The 18,235-nt window shown below is 37.8% G+C and overlaps 1 protein-coding gene across 2 annotated transcripts in view; it reads right to left on the bottom strand.

The window, feature by feature from the left end:
• Window positions 1–18,235, bottom strand: part of pik3cb (phosphatidylinositol-4,5-bisphosphate 3-kinase, catalytic subunit beta) — a 57,631-nt gene that overhangs the window by 4,774 nt on the left and 34,622 nt on the right. For both annotated transcript variants that reach the window (XM_077541617.1, XM_077541618.1), the window contains exons 5-21: window positions 16,876–17,096; window positions 14,662–14,841; window positions 14,245–14,412; window positions 9,656–9,745; window positions 9,204–9,458; window positions 9,031–9,127; window positions 8,817–8,947; window positions 6,567–6,617; window positions 5,715–5,903; window positions 4,608–4,729; window positions 4,272–4,415; window positions 4,036–4,135; window positions 2,912–3,108; window positions 2,726–2,835; window positions 2,530–2,608; window positions 1,046–1,213; window positions 837–960 (exon numbers count right to left, since the gene is read on the bottom strand). In XM_077541617.1, coding sequence (XP_077397743.1) covers window positions 837–960; window positions 1,046–1,213; window positions 2,530–2,608; window positions 2,726–2,835; window positions 2,912–3,108; window positions 4,036–4,135; window positions 4,272–4,415; window positions 4,608–4,729; window positions 5,715–5,903; window positions 6,567–6,617; window positions 8,817–8,947; window positions 9,031–9,127; window positions 9,204–9,458; window positions 9,656–9,745; window positions 14,245–14,412; window positions 14,662–14,841; window positions 16,876–17,096 — 2,426 coding nt within the window. The remainder of the gene's footprint in view (window positions 1–836; window positions 961–1,045; window positions 1,214–2,529; window positions 2,609–2,725; window positions 2,836–2,911; window positions 3,109–4,035; window positions 4,136–4,271; window positions 4,416–4,607; window positions 4,730–5,714; window positions 5,904–6,566; window positions 6,618–8,816; window positions 8,948–9,030; window positions 9,128–9,203; window positions 9,459–9,655; window positions 9,746–14,244; window positions 14,413–14,661; window positions 14,842–16,875; window positions 17,097–18,235) is intronic.

The following is an 18,235-nucleotide window of genomic DNA, read 5'->3' on the forward strand; positions in this document are numbered from 1 at the left end:
GTCTTGTTACTGGACACTAGGGCTGGACGATTGTAGGAGAAATAATAATCATGATTATTTGATTCAGAATGAAATCATGATTAATAAAACGATTATTCGTTTATTGATTTAAAACTTAGTATTTATTATATCATGTTATTTTCACAAGTTTGGAGACTTAGTGGACTCACCTATTTTCTGCTCTGTCATATGGAAATGTTATGACCAAAAAAAAAAAAAAAGTCCTTGGATATATTTGTATCCTTTAATTTTGAAGAAATATAATTCTGTGAATTCTTAAACTGATAAAAAAGTTAAAATACAAAAGTAAATTAAAAATACAGTATTACTAAAACAGTCACTGCAAAACAAATACTGGTGTTCCTGCACGTTTTGGCCTCTTAGGGGCAGTGTGGTGCCGTGCATCCATGGTGTACACACAATGACAAAAGTTGTGATTGAATTCCTAGTAAAATAACTTTTTTTTTTTTTTTTTCCCAAATTGGGAAGAATTTGTGCCTTTGAGTAGTGTTATCTTACCCCTATGTATGTGTTTCCACAGAATGTGTGTGTGTGTGTGTGTGTGTGTGTGTGTGTGTGTGAATATTTGTTATTTGAAGGATTATTACTCCCGAAGTTCATGCTAACTTTCTGTTAGCATTTGAATGGGACCCTTCATTCATTTGCATTAGCATTAGCACTAGGCCCGCGATGTGTTAAAAACAAAGCATGTTTTGTATTTAAATATACATTGTATGTAATTCTCCTGATCAGGAAATCCCGATAAAATTTTGGTTAATCATCTAGCCCTACTGTACACTCCACTATGCATCAATTAAATGTGATATTTTTCCAACCTGTCCTGTGCTGCGGACCATGATATTGTCACTGTGGCGGTCCCCAATGCCGAGGACGTACGTGGCTACACAGTAGCCCGCACATGACAGGGTGAACTCCTCAATGGCCCGATCAAGAGCATCGCTGTTTAATTAATACAACAAGTGTGCATTTTTCAGAAAAGGCACAGATTCTAATAAGCGATAACTGATCGTGTAGCACTATGTACCCAGAGTTGCGTTCCTTGAGCCAGTTGAGCAGAGCATCCTTGTTGAATGCGGCAGTTGCCGCTACATTGGAGCTGGTCAACTGGATGTTGGCAATTGTGTCAGCTGATGACACAACCTCAATCAACCCTGCCCGGTCACCTGTCGCTAGGCAACCGTATGGTACTACCCTGCATAACATGGAGAGAACGAAGCAGATTTTATGATGTACAATTGTGCCATCACATGCAATCACAACAAAAATTAGCCCATTGTTTGTTTGACAGAGGTGCAGGCTGCAAATAAAAGCTCTTCAAAAGAAGAGGCAAAATTATCACTTTATATAACAGGGTTATTGTAAGTAGGTGACACTGGTCATTATTTTGCAAATTGCATACTACCTGCTGTAACGCCATCCCAGAATATAAACCTTTGGTTTGTATAAGTCAGTCACAAATATCTTGTCAATTAGACAAATCTATTGTACAAAATGTGCTACTATGCTAGCTACTATGCTACTACTTTAAAGTTTAAAGTGTTACAGCAGCAGTGTAGCATTTGTGACTGACACATTCTGTAATTTTTGCGCGCTACTGCAGACAGCTGGGGATTGCGTAACAACAGTAAATAAAAGGATCCAATTTTAAAGAAATGCCTCCACAAGAAAAGGCTTGCTCCCCTTGATACTTGTGTGATCCTCTGGATTCAGCAGTTACTCCAACAAACATGAAAAAGTTTATGCAACACACGCTAACACAACTGACATTCATTCATAACGTAAACTTTATTCCTTAGATTTCTGTGTTCCAATGACAAGACATTTTTATTTTGCTATTTTAAGCCACGTTACACCGTGTTGCCATATATATATGTATTTGTGTCAACAATGCTTTAAATTCGTACATTTATAACTGGCAAAATTATAATAAACAGATATATCAAACATATTAGTTTTTCCAAAACTCAAAATGAACATTTCCCACTATTAATAAGTATGGGTGTTTCCTTTTCTCAATTGGGGCGATCTTGCTAGGTTGCTGGAAAAGCCGTCAAATCATACTCATAAAATAAAGGGCTCAAAATGTCTTGTATTTAATATGATACATATGGCTTTTTAAAGAGATGGATGAGAATGTGTATACTGTAGATCAGCAATGAAAGCAGCAATGTAATGTGTAAGTAATAAATTTAAATGGGCTGAATTGGAACAGCAAAAAAGATGATTTTAAACTATGACCACATAAAATTTCAAACACAGGAAAGCTGTTTAATAACAATAGGATAATCATACAATACATTGGCTTTATACAGGGCTTTCCCAGTCAGAAACACTTTCAGAAATATATGAGAAGAGAAAATGTACATGTAAATGATGCAAGTTCAAGCTGATGGTGACACATTCTGTTGTCTGCAATACAGTATGTATGTGTCACAGTCACGTCGCATATGGATCTCTTTGTAAACGTGTTTATTGCAATATAAACAAGAATTTCTATGACACACTCACCTGAGATCTAGATTAGCCTCCTTCCATAGCAAATCCATCAACCTCAAAATCTGCAGTGTCAGCATATCTTGTCTTAGGTCTGGGTGGGGGGGAAAGTTAAATGAGCAAGAAAACTGACTGGAACAGTGGAAATAAAGTGTGAAAACTGGACAGTAATTAAGAACCCTGTCCCGCCCACTCTCCCGACTGCACCTACCATCCCCATTCTTGAAGATGATTCCCAAGGTGTCTCCCGCCAGCAGCTTGTTGTTGTAAACAATCCACAGCGGCTTCATCTTGGAGTCCATGTAGCGGCACTTTTCCACGCTGACATAACAATTGAGCATGTTAAAAAAAGTGACACGTTGACACATTGCCGCACATTCTGAGACTGCTCTCTCACTTCATGCCTGACAGCAGGACGTTAGGATTTAGAGGGGAGTGCAGGTCAGACAGCGTCTCGGAGTAGGCGCTCTGCCTTAGGCAAGTCATCATAGCTTCCTTGGTCAACATCGCCTCCTTTGTCTTACTCCGAGCATTCTTCATGGTTCCCAGCTTTATTAGCTCATTCACTGACTTTAGCTTACTGAGAGCTTCCACCTAGTCAGAAAATATTCAGAATGAATTCAGGTAAATCATGTTTTTTTTTTTTGTTGTTTTTTTTTTTTAACCAATCAGCATACGATAAATTTAAAACCGTAAATCATCAAATCCACTTCTGAGTGCATATTATTGGGGAGGGGGCTGGGGGGAGTCAAGCATGACACCATGCATGCTCTCCTTAAAAACACCGTCTGCAATATAATGACAACCCAGAACGTGTACTCTTCAAAACAGGAAGTGGCTCATGCACGACAAGGTTGAAGAGGAAGTAGGAGAACTTCCAAGGGGCCGTCTGTCAGAGTAGTAGAAAGGGCAAAGGTTAAAGGCCAGGGGGGTGATGCTATTGTCAGTGTGACATGATATAAATACTTAAAGGGATACTTGGCTCATTGAGCCATTTTCAGCAGCAAAAAGTTTATATTTTGTCCAGAATTAATTTGGTAACGTCTTTATTTTTCATGTACAATTAATGCCATAAAATACACATTTTTCCATTTGCTGTCAACTGAAGATGACATCACCTGTGCTGAGGAAGTAAGTAACGTCCAAACATGGCTCAGTTTACTGACCAAACCCAGAAAACAGGTGAGCCATGATTGGTCGTTACCTACTTCCTCAGCACAGGTGATGTCATCTTCAGTTGAAAGAAAGTGGAAAAATTAATTTTTAAAGTTATTAATTATTATACAAAAAAAAAAGTTATCAAATTCATTCTGGACAAAATATAACTTTACTGCTGAAAAGGGCTCAATGAGTCAAGTATCCCTTTAAAATGAATGTATGAGCTGACAACAAATTTACTTTATTCTGGTCCACAGTCATATTGAATAAATTAATAATATTCATCTAAATAAATCCAATTTGAATGTTAATATTCTGATTAAATTCATTTTGTGTGAGTTTAGACGTGTTAAGGAAATATACCTGTTTTTTTAGAACCTCAATATGAGGGATACTGCCTCTACAGTAGGCTTCGAGCATGAGGGCAAACTGAACTGAAACAGCAGGCATGTGGATTTCTGACCTATAGGTGGCAGCAGAGAAAGTATGATCAACAAGTGGAAAATTGTGTTGTCACTCATCTTTCAAGTTCACTTTGTAAGAAATGAAAACACCAACAAATAAACATCTCTCTTTCCAATGTAAACAAACAAACAAACCTTAAGTGCCAGAAGAGGAAGTGCCCTATCTTGCGATTTGCTTGGGCTCGCTCCAGCAGGAAGTGGGTAAGGGCGCAGTCATAATAAGGCTCATAACGCAACACCTGCACCAACTGTAGCAAGTACTGTGACAGCTCTTCGTTACTTCAGAACAGCAAGAGGGAAAGAGAAGTCAACATTAAGTCAGATTTTTACACTGAATTTGAGAAACTCAAATGCACAGAAACATTAGTATAGAAGAAGACATTGGAAATAACAGTGAAAGTTAAGGATGAGACTACAAAAAATAAAAAAAAAGTTTGATTTTAATTGACTTGGGATAGTATTTATGCTTACCTCATATCATGCAAGCAGCGTACAGCGTACTCTCTGACATATTGATCTGGATAGTTAAAATCCAGAAGCTCCAGTGCATCTCTTGGACAGAGTTTGGGCCAAATCTGAAGCAGTGCCTGCAGCTGAGAAGCACACACACATAAAAACAAAATTATATGGCACTTTTAAACACATAGCAATGGGCTTAGTTGAGGGCACTGTTGTAAGTTCGAAATAATGACTATAATTACTGCTATTATTTTAATTAATTACTTTTTCTAACTTTAACAAAATGCAACATTTCTCCTTGTACTTAAATATTAATCTAATCCACCGGTGGACAGCAGATAACCAGTCAATATTAAATAAAACATATGGAATATTTTACAAATGCTAATGGTACGTGGCAACACTTGACCCATCTGAGTTCTGGGTGTGTCATACCTACAGTTTTGCATATATATTGTTGCCAGAGGCATTGTGTGGCGCAGTTAATGAAGTGATACGACGTTAATCTATGTCATATGTGTTTGTGTTACCAGTAGATGAATGTTTGTCATATTCAGCAAGTTTATGTTTTGATTTATGCTATGTTTTTATTTTTTTCAACAAACCGTAACTTTAGGTTGTGTGTAAAATTATGACATCCAGCTCAGTTATGTGTACAAGTTGCATTCCTCGTCTGAGGATTGCTTGTGAAATTAAAAATGTATGTTTTGATTTTGGCTGTCTGATTAATTGGTCTGACATTTAACCCCCCCCCCCCCCCCCCCCCCCCCCCACACACACACACACACACACACACACACTTTACAAGATCATCCGGCGGATTCAGTCCCTTGGTGGGCCTGATCTGGCCCGCCGTCCATACGTTTGACACCCCTGTTTTAAAGGTTTCCCTTGTCCACTGCAGCCAGTTGAATTTCTTAACTCAAATTTAAGTTCTGTGTCTGTGAATCACACTATTACACTTGACTTTGCTTGCAACTTCACGTTTACAATTTTCTTGTCATAGGTGCAAAGATTTCATAAATTAATAGCACATTGGTGTTTTCTTAGAGAAAACACACCATAACCTCCTATCTAGTATTGGTTTTGTGGCATGTTTTTTTCCTTGTTTTTGCAAACCTGAGCCATGTCCTCATGTTTGCTCCACTTTACGGAGAGCAGCAGCTTGGGCAGTGACTGGGGGAAATTTTCTCGGCAGTCGTAGCGTAGTGTCCAGATCAAGTCCTTCTCATTCTCACACAGCTGAGAGAGAGGATCGCGCTCCATGATCTCTTTCAGCTCAATGTGGAACTTTTTACCTCCACGACCCTGAAGAAAATGACGACAGACATGAGGGTAGGAAAAAGGACTCGGGTCAAAAGTGATTGTAGTTACAGTACATAGCAACTAGATGGCAGACATGTATCAAAATAACCCTATTTTTTTCTAGTTTCCATGAATTTAATCCATCTACTGTAAAATAAACATGCCAAGGTAAAAACACAAATGCCCAAAACATATTTATTTCAGATTTAACAAATTTGTTCAAAATATCAACACTTGCAGAGCTTTGCAAACCGAACATTACCTCACTTGAGCATTGCAAAAGTCAAGTTAACATGAGGCTGTGTTTGGTATGTTCGTCATATATTCACAGGGCTGCCTCACATTGACAAGTTGTGTTCAGGCATGCCAAACACAGGGTTATGTAATTGTCTGTCGACGCCCAGGGGTGGGTTTCAGGTTGAGGGCTTTGAAAGGGAGGAACAAGAGCAAGTAATCTGATTGGAGTAAGGTTTTTTTTTCTTCTTCTTCTTTTAAACACACTGACAGAAATAAAGGGTTTCAAAGTAAGAGTGGTGTGTGTGTGTGTGTGTGAATAGAGGGAGGGGCCATATTCAATACCATCATTGCTCATGTTGCCTTATTTTTTCATTTAGCATTTATACATGCAACTTCATCCTACAGTACATTAACTGTACATTGACTCACAATAGGTGCACAGTCACTTGCTCTGGCAATCTCGGCAGCTTTTTCCAGGATCTGTAAACAAGCACGAAGGGACACACTCACCCACATATCAGAGAACAAATACCAAATGCAGTGCCTTGAATGTGTCCATAACCCACAAAAAGTAGCAAATAATTCTTTCATAAAATGGAAATGATACATGCTGTAGTTTTAAAAATTTGAGGCAAATAAAAATCTGAAAAATGTGGCTCAAGCTCAATCAGATTGGAGGGAGAGCATCTGTGAATAATAATTTTCAAGCCTTGCCACAGATGCTCAATACGATTTTGGAGGACTTCAGCCATTGTGGCTTAATAATGCTCTTTGATCTAAACTAGACTTCACATCGATCTGATTGGCTATATCAGCTCTGCCGAATTTGTATTTTATGCTGTTGTGATTGGCTGTAATGTCTTCATTTGCTGACCCAATCAATGATATCAATGATCGATTCCTCAAAATAAAACAGTCCAGCCACAGTGTTTCACACAAGCTGCCATAATTGATTTTGGCGTGAGCTGTCAATATGTAACTCTTGTTTCACTTTCATTATTTTACTTTTTTTTTTTTTTTTTTTTTAAATAACCATACCAATTTCCTTTCTGGAAAACGTAGTGCTTCAAATGACTTAAGGATCAAAAGTATACATTTAATAATTGATCTTACTGATATCAGAGTTAATACAGATCAAACAGTGTCAATCTCCTCGGCCACAACGGCCGTCCCATCACAGCACACACTGTTTTTGTTGCACTTTTTGCACTCCATGTTGTGCAAAACATTCGTACAGTTGTCAGGACGTTCAGAGTTTTGGATTATGCTGTGAAAAGACGAGCATGGCGAGTGATTCTCCCACCTCCCACATATATTTCAGACAATGCAACTCCGTTATCTCCACGGTCCACAATTATACACTTTTGAAATTTTGAAAATTATCTTGACACAAACCAAGACAAATACATACAACAGTCAATGTGACAACCTTACTTCATTCTGTTCTCACTGCATGATTTTGATATTGCTGGCATTGGGCAGAATCTTTGCACCTCCAAAATAATTACTTTTCAGGTGACCCCAAAAACACTTTTGTTCAATCATTAACATGGAATCATTAAAAAACAGCAAGCCATTTTCAACACTTTGCATTGGTCAATTTGGAAACATAACATAACATAACAATAACCATAAACATGTGGACTAACCAATAGAACAAATTTATGAAAAAAGTAAGACATTTACCAATTGTGACATGGGAGGTTTCCACCGGACACCAGCAATACTAAAAGTCTCATGTATATCAATATAGCATGACTACTATACAACATCAGTGGTCCACTTCACTTCATTCTGCCATGCATGAGTTCCGACTCATAAATCTACAATTTTAAGTTTTTCACTGAAATTTTTTTGAAAAGGTTCCAACTAAAATATTTACTTGTATTTTTTTTTCTATTATCTGTTTTGAAAGTGGCTTCATTGTGATTAAAAAATCTAGTTCTGCTTGTTTGTTAAAAAAATAAATGTATTCAAATTCAAACGTTTTTTGTTTTTTTTGTTTCACACTTTTCTTACTTGGGGCATTGCAAAGATTGCTTATCATTGGTGATCTTTTTTTTTCTTCTTTTTTTAAAACTCACTGACCCAACTCTGTCAATTTAGGTGGATGGCCATGTCTTGATTTAGTTTACTGTTGTGCCATTCATACTTTTCTAATTTTTTGGATGACTGTTTGAACAATGCTCTTTGTTGAAACCTTGGGAGAAACTGTGCACCTCCACAACTTTAACCCTGACCTGTCTGATGAGTTCCTTGGTCTTCATGTTAGCTGTTGTTCACTCGTGTTTTCTAACAAACTGGTGAGGCCTTCACAGAACAGCTATATTTATACTAAGCGTAAATTACACAAGTGTATTCTATTTATTACTCATTATGTTATGTGACTTCTGAAGGCAATTGATTGCACTGGTTTGTGTTTAGGGGTATCCGAGTGACGGGGCTCAACACAAATGCACAGCACACTTTTCAGAAATACATTTTGCGTAAAATTTTGAAAACCGATTATCATTTTCGTTTCACATCACAATATGTGCGCTACTGTTTGTCTCAACAAAATACACTCAAGTCTGTGATTCTAAGGTCACAAAGTGTAAAAAGTTAAAAGGGTATGAATACTTTTTCAAAGCAGTGAAGGTACCGAATGATCAACAGTGCAACTGCTTTCTGTGGTCTGACCTTGTCAAAGGGCGGGAAAATGATGGGGTGCGGTGAATATTCCAGGAAATTGATGTGCAGAGCTGTGGCGTTTTCGGTGTATGGATTGGTCTGAATGGTTCCTATTGGGTTCAGCATCTCTTCAAGTTCATCTGTCCAAAAAAAATGGTTCATTTGAATAAGCAGCTTTTCATTGCAAAGAAAAATAAGTACCGGTACATGATGAGTTGAATACCAGGAAATGAAGACCAGCAGTAAAGGATGATATCTCCCATCTTTAGTTGTCCTTTGTAATCAAACACCATTGTGTTAACCCAAGCTATGGGGTAGTGCTACGACACAAAGGACAAGTTATGAGTCACTGTATCAGTACAAGTGGGAAGGTTTTCAAAGCTTCTGCCTTCTTACCACTTTCCCTGCTTTGCGAATGGTCTGGTACTTATTTGGATGAGCGTTTTTGGTAGACTTCTGCTTCTTGACCTTATCCATGACGGCATAGATGGCGAAGCAGAGGCGCGTCATCCGCGGCAGGTCACAGACCGAGATGTCAAACTCTAATGTGCTGTCTTTCCACGTGTGCTCTGAACGGCCGTTACTCTCACTGCTCACAGCTGGTTTGCATAGCAGCTCCGTTCCGTGAAAAAGTCCAGCCCTGACTTGGACCTGGGAACCATCACGAAGACATATGCTTTGGTTTAATAACCTATTGGTGTCTAAAGGTGGCGCTAGCGACGCTCAACATAAAGGATCAGTTTCGGAATTAACTACTTTAAACGTTACTACATTTTATTGAAGGCAGTGACATTGTAAATTACTGTTATGGGTATGGGCAAAATAAGAGTTTTCTTTTTTTTTTTTACCTTAGCAGTCTCCTCTGCATTCACCTTGCTACCTTTCAATAGAACTATCTTAAATGGACTTGGCACATCCCAAACACAAGTCTGTGCTTGCTGAAGGAAGAGAAAAATACAATCAACACAGTAACACAATATGTATACTGTCATACATATGCATACATTCATTCATACTGTGTTGGGGTGAGTGTTGATGCATACTGAAAGATAATGTTAAATATCGGGTGAACTGGGTTTGCAATTGTCAACTATAATGATGCAAAGCATATTGTAAGTCACAAACATATTCATCCATTCATAATGTAGTAAGTTCTATTTTTACAACCACAAAAATAACGTGTGAGAGAGGTGGTGGTGTTTGTACAGGAAATGATTTTTTTTTTTTTTAAGCCACACCAACCACTTGCTAACTGGGGAAGGAAAAAAATACTTTAATACCCTTAAAAAGTTGTCACTTTCTTGGAGGATGAGTCTATAGTGGGATGTGGAGAAAAAAAAAAATACTAGTTCTGCGTTTGAATCTTTGACTTTGTTGTTTTCATCTTCTCCATGTTTGCCACTAGGTAATCAATTTTCCTTGCACGTTCCCAAAACAAGGATGTTAGGTTAACTGAAGACTGTAGATTTCCAACGGATGTGAATGAGTGCGATGTGTGGTTGTCTGTCTATATGTACCCTACAATTTACTGACTGGCCTTAAGTCAATTTAGCTTTAAATAATCATCCACATAGTTTTACCACAAGTAAATTCAAAACAACTATAAATTCCTTTTACACTTTTTGGTTTAAATGCACATATCTGTGATCTCACTTTTAATTTTATTTCTAAGTTCCAGCGCTGAATACAACACCATATTGTACATGTTATGCCAAAAAATGAGTAAGGGTCCCCCCCCAAATAAAATCAGATTGAAAAAAAAAAAAAAAACAAAAAAAAAAACAGGTCATCATAAAAAGCGGGAGTCTATGTTTGCTTGGTAAACCTGAGCACCTGTCAGTATTTTGTTGAACAAGAACATGACTGTATAAACACTGGTTCATTTGAACAGAGTTATTAAATGTGTATGAGAACATTTACTATGTATACAACATGATCTGGCTACTAACAAATGATGAGAGATTTTAGATTAAAGGTACACAATGAAGAGCCTTTTAATACAGCTCATATCTTCAGTTGAATTGACTATTAGAGCTCAACATTTATGAAAAATAATCATTGCATTCCTTTCCGCTCAATATAGTGATTTACTATACAATTAGTTTTTCAAGTCAAGTCAACAATAAAATGAAGGTAAATGAGCCATGCCTTAATAAAACCGTTTATCTGCTGCAATTAGAGCTGTTAACTTAATAAACACTGACTAGCAGTCTTTTAAGCTCACTACCGCAACAACAAAAAAATATTATACCAAACAAGTGTGACATAATTATACATCGGTAAGTCAGATTATAATAATGGCTACGTATGGCTTAATCGCTTAAACTTTTCATGTGTGGTATACAGGACTGTCTCAGAAAATTAGAATATTGTAATAAAGTCCATTATTTTCTGTAATGCAATGAAATAAGCAAAAATGCCATACATTCTGGATTCATTACAAATCAACTGAAATATTGCAAGCCTTTTATTGTTTTAATATTGCTGATTATGGCTTTTTTTTTAACTTGGTCTGAGGAAATATTCTAATATTTTGAGATAGAATATTTGAATTTTAAGCCCTAAGCCATAATCAGCAATACTAAAATAATAAAAAGGCTTGAAATATTTCAGTTGATTTGTAATGAATCCAGAATGTATGGCATTTTTGCCTATTTAATTGCATTACAAAAAATAATGGACTTTATCACAATATTCAAATTTTCTGAGACAGTCCTGTAGTTGTCATTTTTTTTTCTTTAAATCAGATTAATCACATCTTAGAATTTTGATTAATCACTTTTAATTGCTTAATTAAAAAGGCTTTGGTCAATGTTTTTTGCCCGAACATTTGAAGAGGACCTGTTATGAGTTAATTCTTTCAACATTTAATGTTATGAGGTGTCCTCAACATTTTTTGATCCACTGCACAAGCTCATCCTCCTCCTCTTTTTCCTAATCAATTAATTACTTGCATAATTTAAAATGGGGAAAACCCCCCCCCGATAGTTTGACATGAAAAAATATGAATGTCATATGCAAACATGTATTAAATGTTTTACTTTAATGCATGTAGTTATGTTTATTACTCAAACACAAACTGTGCTACCTTTAATATAACCATCCGATGTCAAGATAAAGGATGAGCTGCGGTCAAAATTAATAGTGCGATTAATATGCTTTAATACATGAGTAATGTGGTAATTTTTTGTAATTAATTAATTAGTTAACGCTTTAACTTTGACAGCATGAATGTTTTAAGAAAAAAAAAGCCTACAGACCGACCAAAAATGATTCCCCGACCCCCACCCAAATTTTAGCCTTTGCTATTTGAAAACTGCATTCTACTACAATGCAATGTTGTTTTGAATTTGATTAAATTGTTCAGTCTTACTGAATATTGTGGCTAAAGTATGTACAGTACAGTTACTGTATACGACTATTTATAACTCTAAGATTTTACTTTACTTGTTTTAAAAAAATATATTTATAAGATTAGATCCTTGACCACTCCAATAAATATTAAATTTGAGAGCTAAGCCTAAAGCATTGTTTTACAGCGATTTGCCTTAACTATATTTAAAGCTACTATATGGAGGATTTCCCCCAAAAATATCTTAAGAATAGCTTTTTTATTTGACCATTTATGACTGAAACATATTCTAATTAGTAGATCAACATCCTAGCTGTTCACAATGGGTACTCCTACAAGCCTCTGGCCAATATTATTCAGGAAGCGTCCGGTCCGAATCCTTCAAATTTCCCGCCCTCTGTCTGCGGGATGTGACGTCATGCACGTTCTCGTCAGTTGTTTCCTGTAGTCGCGAGGACGGAACTAGTACAGATTTTCGCTGCCCCAGACACCCGCTTTTACTCCACGGAAGGCTGCTTAAAAAAAAAATGAAAACAATGTCTAGTGCCACGGAAAAAAAAATCTAAACTTGATAGTGACCGACGCCGGGCAAGAACGAGAGTGAACATTGGTTTGACATTTCAGCGGTGGAGAGAGTTGAGATCGGACTTGGATTAGAAAAGTGATTCACAGCTGGCTTTCTACTCCAAAAGGTAAGAAGCGAGTATCTTGACATTTAGAAGAAAATGTGTTGTTTTCAAATAGCAGTAACCTCAAGATCCATCACTTCTCGGTCGTAACTATTGGGGTGAAAGTGAGGTGGACGGCAACATTTAGCGTGGAAGGGGCGGCAAAGTTGAATGTAATAGAACAGAATGACTATATGAAGAACAGACTTTCCATTCCGCGGCGTTTCAATCAGGCTAAATGTTGCCTTATTTTCCTCCGTGAAAACAGCCTATTGTAGCTACATCATGCTAACGGAATGTGAACGGTACTACTGAATGGCGATAACATTCACGGCCATATCACACTAAGTAGTGAATGGGTCTATATGTTTTTCACAATCATCAATTTCCATAAATGACAGCGCACCTTTCGGCTAATGCACAAAGACGCTAGCCTGGGGGCGACATACACTAATAATGACTAGAATCAGGTTGACGTCCGTCAAGCGGGGTGACTACAATATGTAACTGCATATTAACATCGGAATGAGGTCCAATTAATTGACGTAATTTGCACATCGTTTTGGAGTACAGGACTGGACTTCGACCGACTAAAGCAATATGATCTGCACGTCCCGTGGACATCAATTGTTTAGTGGGGATCGAGAGTCTAATCCCGTGAAGTGGCCAGCTTTGTATAACATTATAAAACTTCTTACCTCTGAAAACATAGTTTAATTGGATATGAAGAGCCCAGTCTTCAGTATTGAGGTCGTGCACATACGAGTGCGCGCAGCGTGTACGAGCGTGCAGTTTGTTTTCGGCCACAGGTGGCAGTAGCGATTTGAAATTTTAAATCTTCCATATAGCTGCTTTAACTAGAGGTTCAAAACGGAGCCTGCAAACTCCACAATAAGGGAACAAAACAGAAAATTTGAGTGAAGGCGATACAATTAATATTGATGACATAATGAATAATGTTTGAAAAAAGTTGTATGCCTACTTAGATCAAGTATAAAAATAACCCAATTAATAATGAATAACCATTACACCATTTATCCTGTTATGGGTTAAGGGAAAGATGGAGCCTATTAAAGCTGACTTGGCATTGATTAGCAATCAATCCCAGGGCGGACTGAATGGGGCACAGACCGGTAATAGCACATGGGCCAGATGTCTGAAAGGCTGCTATCTGAACCACTTACACTACCAATACTGTCCCATCAATGAATATTTTTTTGGGGGAAAAATAAAATAAAGCTTCTTACAGTTCAGTAGAAAATAGCCTAGGTTATATATTAATTTTCTAACAATTTCAAAGGGTCCTAAAGTAAAGCTAGCGTATAAATTCATTAACGATGATTTTGGTTGCAATTTGTACTGGTGGAGAATGACATTTTTCAGCTACTTGAAAGAAAAGCACACATTAGTGACTCACCGTGGGAACCCTTCTTTTGGGAGGTAGTGGCAAAGGTGGGTTGGAGCACTTGCGGCTGACTACTGCTCCGATCGCCGTAATTTCCTTTTCAAACATGGCCTTAACTGAGCTGGAGGAAACCAGGGTAAGGTGTGGACACTCCTTTGCCTGCATGCATGTGCGTATATACTGCACACAAGAAAGGATATATGGAAATTTGTAAATAAATAAATAAAAATGACCACTGACGGAATAAGAATATATCTGATGTATATTCAATAAGCTGTTTACTTTAATATAATAAGAAGAGCAGCTATTGAGCCAAAAGCTCAGTTTTCATTCTTTGCTCTTGAAATGAAAATCTTGATCAGTGCAATTAATCTTGATGAATCAACCGAAAATTGTCTCGAAAACTTGCAATAAAATGCCCTCACTGACCTTGTATTCACAAAGAGCATGGTCTCCACAGAGGAACTCCATGCAATGACTGACTCTCAGTACATACTGTCCTCTCCATGCCTCCTCCTCATGACCATGAGTGGTCAACCACTTCCTCACAGCCAGTTCCATCAGCTCGACAGTGGTGCAGGATGCAGGCACTTTCAGACAGGCAGAATCCTTCAGGGAGGAAAAAAAAAAATAATGCATTTATCACTCCAACAGTCAACCTCTACTAAAATGCAAATTCTGACAGAATATGTAAAATGTCCATAAAACTATTAAAGGGCATGGCACACAAACACAGGCATGTACTAAAATGATATGTTCACTGATTTCACACACGTGATGACACGTGTGTGTTTGTTGCAGAATTAACTCTAATGGACGGGTCAACATGTTCTGAATGAAACAGCGGGGCTTACTGTTGTATTCTAATTATAGCCCAGGACTGACCCGATTCCTGAGATGGAATTATAATTTCCTGGCGATATAATAGAATTGCGTCAATAAATTAACAAAAAAGTGCTTTGGTGAAAATGCAAGTACATATCCAGCCCACACAAATCTTTTAGTTCAAATGACATAAAAAATAAATGCCAGCAATCACAAAAAGAAGGCTCACCAATGAACAATGACTTTACAACAAGACCACACTTCCTGCCCATATTACCACTTATTGTGTCTGGTTTTCCCAAATAAGACTTCCTGCCAACTTTCACTTGAGTTACGTTTTTTTTTAACGTATGACAATACTGTAATGTACAAAATCCTGAGGATCACCGCCATGGTTATGAAAAACAAAATGTGCCAAAAGAATGACAATGAGTGAAATACTGAGGGAAACGGAAGGACCACAGGCAGGGTTTCTGTTCAGAGCGCCCTGTCAAATTGTTTGAGAATGGCATAATTACAATGCGAGTTCTGACCCATTTCACTTTGTCACATGACCTACAAGTTGTTCTCAGTTCTAAGACATAAAATTGACATTGATTTTCAGCCAACAAAAAAGCAAATTGGTATCCTATGGTGAGGTAATTATTATTTGTCTTCTAATCAGACAGTAGGATGAAGGATGACCTGCTGGCAACAATATGTTGCAGTCTGCTGACTGGTTAACACTATGGTACTGTAATGGAATAAACAAACACATGCCATAAAGCGGGAATATAAAAAGCTGCCTATTTTCGATCATAGTTCTTTTTCCCTTATTACTGTGCCACACATTGTGCCACAGAAAATTGTACAACAAATTGACCTATTTACGATTTACTTAGTTTGAAGACGCTATACAAATTTTGGTGCGATTGTTTGTGTGGCAGAAAATGATAGCAGGTTCAGCCGCACTGTATAGATGTGACATACAACAATAAACTTAAGAGGGCAAAATTGCCAGTATTAAAGCACTTTCACGGCTGAAGGACAGGTCGGCTTACAGAGAAGCATAATATAAGTATTGGTGACAAAATTAAAATTATTCAAAGCCCATATATGTGGGATGATGAATGATTAACGTTAGACGGCTTTTTCTTTAGCCTTCAGGTTTAGAGATCCAGGATAGCCCATTTCAAGACAAGGTACAAGTAAGGGTGGCCGTCAATCGTGCTTTGGAACACCTGAATACGACCGTGAAAACTATATGACTCAGTGGATTTTATACTGCAAAAACTCGATTTATTGTTTTTTGAAATCCTCTCCAAAAATAAAAAAATACTTACCAGTAATAAAGTGAGCCTCGCAAACCCTGTCAGCATCAGCCGGAATCCAGGCTGAGCGTCAAGTTATACCCCCCATTTGTTTCTTTTTTTGCGGGCCCTCCCTTTAGGTGGGAATGCAATAAAACTTTTCATTAGGCCCCCCACTGGGCCGTACAATTGATGGCACAACAAGAATGAACCATCTGCCTCTCTTAATCCTCCTCCAAATGTGCAAAACCATCGAACTACACGGAAAACGTGGTTTCTTGCCACACAGTTCCTGTCATGCAACGTGCAAAACACAAACAAACAACCTCCTATTGGTCATAGTTGAATAATGTATGCATGGTCATCGCTCTCTGTGTAAGCTCTCTGATTGACTGACTGTCTAGTATGAATTATGAGAGCATGACTATCAGTAGTTGTTCAGCTTTATGTGCCCTGTGATTTGACTGGCAATCAGTCTAGGGTGTACTTTTGGTTCCTTGCCCAAACTTAGCTCAGATAGGCAGCTTACCTGAGATTGGTCAACGTGGATGATGACTTTTAAGATCACTGAGTGGTCACTGAATCCATCGTTGATGATCCTTGGCTCGAGCTGTGGGGAAAAACATGCATGCAGCCATTCTGTCCAAGTCATCATCTGGAGACGTTGCATTCTCTCTTCACTGATGCGAGACATTTTACTGCGAAAGTCCTTCACTTCCTGGTCATTCATCCCATCAAGTTCATGAAGGCCTATGAGAGGAGGAGGAACAAAAGCGGTTGCACTTATTAGACAAAAGATGCTTCTCAAAAATGACAATGTGTAAGCATTAACACAAGCCTGTACATATATGCAATTTTCAATGACATAAAAACTGCAACATATATCCGTTGCTTGGTGTGTGCATCAAGTTTTCTCAATTTTGAGGACCAATCGCTGACACATTTTGGACATTCCTAAGGGATACAAATCATTATCATTGCAAATCTCCATCTTTCATTCACCAGACAGAAATTAAGATGAGGATATGGTGTGTGCTTTCCAACACACCACACTTGTACAAGCACACTTAACAACCCATGTATTAGTCCCTATAACAACGTGTGGTGAGATGCTTTCAAATGAAAAGCACCACGTTTATTTTGCATTCAATGTTGACGTTGACTTCAGGAGGGCTTGTGGATGTGGCATAGGCCATATAATGCCCACGTCTGATTTAATCCCTCAGATAGCACTGCAACAGAATGGAGCCTCAGCTGTCGAGCTGAACAGAACAAAAAGTAAGCAGACACAGACTTACTGTATGTGATATTAATCTTTCTGACCTTTTCACAAAGCTTGTGATCATATGTGGTATCCAGCATGTAAATCAGGTGATAAGTGAAGTCTATCCCCTGGCTCATGCCAATGAAGCACTTCCTTCAAATAGCTTCCCCCCCCCCCCTTTCTTTCAGTATTTATTTGAATTTGATAATTTTATGCTTTTAACTTAATTATTACAACATCACAAATGAGTAACTTTCGAGCCACAAACCTCTTTGGCTGAAATGTCCGTAATAGGAACCAGTGCTAGAATTACAACCACAGTCTCTCATGAAATTAAACAGGAGCTCCAAATAATTAATGCTGGAACTAAACGCCAGCGGTGCTGTTTGAGTGATTAAACCTTATCATCCTGCTCTCTGTTGAGCACTTAACACTCCATTTTACTCAAAAGGTCCAACACAATACTCCCTTGATAATGAAAACAACATGCTGATATTTAAAGTCATTTAACATCCGCATGACCCCTAGCTTTTATGAAAGGTCTTTGCTCCACCTCAATGACCTTTACACTAGACTGACAAAGTAAAAGTGTTGCTTTTTGCTTTTTTGTTGTTGTTGTTGTTGT

Source organism: Festucalex cinctus, chromosome 13, assembly GCF_051991245.1.
Source record: "Festucalex cinctus isolate MCC-2025b chromosome 13, RoL_Fcin_1.0, whole genome shotgun sequence".
NCBI lineage: Eukaryota > Metazoa > Chordata > Actinopteri > Syngnathiformes > Syngnathidae > Festucalex > Festucalex cinctus.